The sequence below is a fragment of the Penaeus vannamei genome, chromosome 24, assembly GCF_042767895.1.
Source record: "Penaeus vannamei isolate JL-2024 chromosome 24, ASM4276789v1, whole genome shotgun sequence".
NCBI classification, from domain to species: domain Eukaryota; kingdom Metazoa; phylum Arthropoda; class Malacostraca; order Decapoda; family Penaeidae; genus Penaeus; species Penaeus vannamei.
In genome coordinates, this window is record NC_091572.1 from 6,471,722 (window position 1) to 6,476,721 (window position 5,000).

The 5,000-nt window shown below is 43.6% G+C and overlaps 1 protein-coding gene across 3 annotated transcripts in view; it reads left to right on the plus strand.

Moving 5' to 3' along the window:
- Positions 1-5,000, plus strand: part of Syt14 (Synaptotagmin 14) — a 94,619-nt gene that overhangs the window by 76,815 nt on the left and 12,804 nt on the right. For 2 of the 3 annotated variants that reach the window (XM_070138317.1, XM_070138319.1), the window contains exons 3-4: positions 3,216-3,530; positions 4,193-4,452. In XM_070138317.1, coding sequence (XP_069994418.1) covers positions 3,216-3,530; positions 4,193-4,452 — 575 coding nt within the window. The remainder of the gene's footprint in view (positions 1-3,215; positions 3,531-4,192; positions 4,453-5,000) is intronic. The other variant, XM_070138318.1, reaches the window with a different exon arrangement.

A 5,000-nucleotide genomic window follows, 5' to 3' on the forward strand; every position in this document is an offset into this window, starting at 1 on the left:
CCCACTCCCTCTCTCCCTCATTCTTCACTCGCCTTGCATTCTTTTAAATATAACTTGTACAGTTTACCATTGTAACACTTATTTCCTAAATTTATTTCCTAAATTAAAGTGATGCCATAAAATTATTAATCGTGATCGTGATGAACACGTTTCCTGATATTGCGATTGAGTGAACAGGATACGAGTGAATGAACAGAATACGAGTGGAACGTTTCATAATTATTGGTAGAAAAACGAACAAATGTAAAAAACTGATAGTGGTGTTGGTGATGATAAAAATAATGGCGACGATGATGATGATGATAATGGTTAAGATGATGATGATAATGAAGACGACGATGGTGATGATTATTATTAACAGTACTACTACTACTGCAAATATCACAATCAATAGAGTAAAAGCAACCAGACGCATAATGAAACCACAACCATTCATATAGATTTACGCTAACTGCAAAACCCTAATCCAGCGAATCATCACATCACCACGCCCACACGCAGAGCACGGCAGCGCCACATCATCATTTTCCACGAACACAACAGCAAAATAAGTTCATCACATAAAGAACAGCAACGTCATTCTTCAAGAACAAAAACACTCAAAACATAATAACATCATTCACGAACATAAACAACATGTCAATCAAAATATCAGTAACACGTCATCCTCTTTATAAAAAAGGAAAAAAAGAAAGAAAAAAGTGTATTCTAACATCTATGAACAAAATAGTAATAATATGAAAATTAATTAAATTAAACAGATCGCCCTCCCCTAAAAAAATACATGAAATTCTCTCTCTCTCTCTCATAGACACACACACACACAAAACACACACACAAAAACACACACACACACACACAACACAACACACACACACACACACACACTTCCTCACCTCCTCATCCGAATTCCTCTTGATGAAGACCTTGTCCCTGTCTGTGGCATAGACCTCCCCCTCGCTTATGTAGCCTCGGCCTATCTCTCCCGTAGGTTCCAGGCGAGACGTGCCGAGGGCTTCTCTCACGTCCTCGAGCATTTCCTTCGTCAGGGGCTTGCCGGGGGGCGTCGGGATAACTCGGAAACCCCCTGGCATCGTTGTGTGTGTTTTTTTTTCCTGTCGCTCGTTTTTTTTTCTTTTTTTTTGTCGTTCCTTTTTGGTTCGGTCTGGAAGGGTTGAGTGATGTGGTGGTTATGTTGTTGTTGTTGTTATTGGTATTATTATTATTGTTCTTTTTGAGAATGATCAATGATGATGATCAATACAATGAGTGGTATTATTATCAATGACATATTTGTTTTGTAATTCTCGTTGTCATCATCATTATTGTCACGACTTTATTGGTACTTTCTTTATTGTTGCATATATTACTTTAACTTTTTACTACTTCTGACGACAAAAAAATATATCACTATAATCTACGTTCCTTAGGTTTGAGTACGTGATAAAGTACCAGTAATAGAAGGATCGATTATGGATACAAGATAAACTAGAAGAACTAAATATTGTTTTTATATTTACGAGTTTACTTCAAAAGTTTCTAAGAAATAGGAAATCACTTAGTCTTTGAAAACAACTCCCAATTTAAATCTTTATCACCTTTTCAAGAACGAATAAAACAAAAACGCATCACTCTAATCACTTAGATGTAATTATACTTTATAATTATAATCACTTAGATGTAATTAAACGTTTATCATATTCTTATTTCAAACATATTAACACCACACATCAACGACTTTCACAACACACATCAACACACAACGCTTATTTCTACCACTTATAACACTACAAATATTCACCCCTTGTTCTTCAAAACCTTATAGTATGATCCTTTAATAGAAATAGTATCCCATACCTTACGTGAGCAGAAAGGGTTATATACAGCTCGAGTGGTGAACGGCGTCTGACGGACTGATTTAGATCGAGCCGGAAGAAAGCCGTTTGATACGTGTACGAAACGGGTATCGACTCACGTTCGGCTCGTGTTATGGCCGCTGCACGTGTAGAAAAGAAACATTTCAGATCGTTACTAGGGACTGCTTGCTTTGCACTTTGTGTTTCTTTTTGGTTTATGTCTGTTTGTATTAATGAATCCGTGTCACTTCCTTTCTTATATGCCTGCCTGCCTGTCTGTGTATGTCTCTCACTGTGTGTATATTGTATGCATACCTCTGTCTGCCCCTCTCTCTCTGTCTCTGTCTCTGTCTCTGTCTCTGTCTCTGTCTCTGTCTCTGTCTCTGTCTCTCTCTCTCTCTCTCTCTCTCTCTCAAGTACGTATATACAAGCATGCATACAAGCATGCATACAGTATGCATACATAAACACACACAAACGTTTTAAAGTATACGTAAATAGAGTAAATTTAGCAGACAAGAAGGATCACAACGAGAGAATATTTTTCATGTTTTTGCTTTAGTTTTATTTATTTTTCTTCCGAGGGAATGGTTTAACCTCCCTCTTGATGCAGCGAATATGCTTACGTCTGTGTGTGTGTGTGTGTGTGTGTGTGTGTGTGTGTGTGTGTGTGTGTGTGTGTGTGTGTGTGTGTGTGTGTGTGTGTGTGTGTGTGTGTGTGTGTGTGTGTGTGTGTGTGTGTGTGTAAAAGGTTATTCACAGATACAATTTGAACGTAATTTACCCATTTTTCATTCTCGTTTTCTGTTAGTGTATCATCATAGAAAACGTGTTATTTTGGCATAAACTATAATAAATTTATATTAATATCATATTCCCTTTAAATTTGGCCCATTTACTTCATATGTACACAAAGAACGTTCCAAGTAAATTAGATATTAAGTTTCTATTGTGTGACCAAATAAGATACTATAATACCTGCATATCAACTCCATTCCTAAACATTGATATTCGTTTTGAAGAGAGAGAGAGAGAGAGAGAGAGAGAGAGAGAGAGAGAGAGAGAGAGAGAGAGAGAGAGAGAGAGAAAGAGAGAGAGAGAGAGAGAGAGAGAGAGAGAGAGAGAGAGAGAGAGAGAGAGAGAGAGAGAGCAGTCTGACTATTAGCCTGACTGTCTATCTTCCTGTCTCAGACACAGACAGCTCGAGACCGAAATTAAAGAGAGAAAAAAAAGGAAACAGTTAGAACCAGACAACCAAATCAACAATTTACTCAAGTTACCCTTCCTCTAACCTATTTACTCTAGAGACAAAAGCCTTTATATTTACTCCGAAATTGAAAAGGCTCGTTGTCCCCCCAGGCGCGGCTTACAACTATGGCGAGGGCGAGAGTTCCAGTGACTCGGAGGAGGAGGTGAACAGCCGACTCTCCACCTCGAAAAGCTTCCCCTCGGCCCTGCGAGACAACTACTACCACTCCAACCACGCGCCCAACCACAATCATGCCACCCATCACAATCACGCCCACCACAACCATGCCAACCACGCGCCCGCCTACCACACCTACGGGCACCACTATGGACACCACAACTACCACCAGCTGGGCCCCACCAGGTCGTCCCTGCAGTATACGGCGGCGGAGGACCCTGGGCAGCAGAGCAAGACGCGGGACTCAGGTAAGGAGGAAGGGGGCGGGTGTTTATTGTTTACGTGGGTTCTCAGGGTTGTTTATATTTTATATGGGTTCTCAGGGTGGTTGTTCATAGTTTACGTGGGTTCTCAGGGTGTTTTTTTTATATTTCACATGGGTTCTCAGGGTGGTTGTTCATAGTTTACATGGGTTCTCAGGGTGTTTTTTTTATAGTTTATATGGGTTCTCAGGGTTGTTTGTATTTTATATGGGTTCTCAGGGTGGTTGTTCATAGTTTACGTGGCTTATCATTATGTTGCGAGAGAGTGTGATTAGATCTTTATGATAATTAGAGATATTCACTTGTACTGGACATAATAAATGTAATTAGCATTGGCCTGATTGCATAATAAATATGTGAAGAGAGGTATAACGTAATGATGCATTCGATAAGAAACAATAAAAACAGTAATTTGTACGAAATACGACTCACTATCGACTGTTCATGATAGCAATCCATAATTTCAACTAATTGCAACTTGTGAAAAATCCAAAAAATCCCAGACGAACCCCAGATTCTTTTAATCACAATTGCAATCATTACCATTCATGACATTGTTAACGACATCCGTTGAAGTATACGAACAAAATGTAAACCAAAAGCCCCTTCGACCCACCTGCTGACCCCCGCCCCCCCCGCCCCCCCAGCAGGCCGCCCCGACGCCTGCGGCTGCGACACCACCAGCGACCTCATCTCTCTCGCAGAGAAGGGCCGCGCGGGCGTGGCAGGGGAGGAGGAGCCAGTAGGCGTGGGCGTGGGCGTGTCGTCTTCGTCAGCCTCGTCGTCCGGCTCGACGACCAGCGGAGACGACGACCTCCTGACGCATCGGGCGCTGAGACACCGCGACCCCCGAGCTTACCGTCAGATGTCCCCCAACAGGTCCCCCTACGACGGCACTTACCACCAGGTGAGACTAAGGGGCCAAGGGGCTAAGGGGCCAAGGGGCTAAGGGGCTAAAGGGCCAAGGGACTAAGGGGCCAAGGGGCTAAGGGGCCAAGGGGCCAAGGGGCTAAGGGGCTAAAGGGCCAAGGGACTAAGGGGCCAAGGGGCTAAGGGGCCAAGGGGCTAAAGGGCCAAGTGGCTAAGGAGGAAAGGGACCAAGGGACTAAGGGGAAAAGGGGCCAAGGGGAAAAGGGGCCAAGGGACTAAGGGGCCAAGGGGCCAAGGGACTAAAGGGCCAAGGGGCCAAGGGGCTAAGGGGCCAAGGGACTAAAGGGCTAAGGGGCCAAGGGACTAAGGGACTAAGGGGCCAAGGGACTAAGGGGCCAAGGGGCTAAGGGGCCAAGGGACTAAAGGGCTAAGGGGCCAAGGGACTAAGGGGCCAAGGAGCTAAGGGGCCAAGGGGCTAAAGGGCCAAGGGGCTAAGGGGCCAAGGGGAAAAGGGCCAAGGGGCTAAGGGACTAAAGGGCCAAGGGACTAAGGGGAAAAGGGGCCAAGGGACTAAGGGGCCAAGGG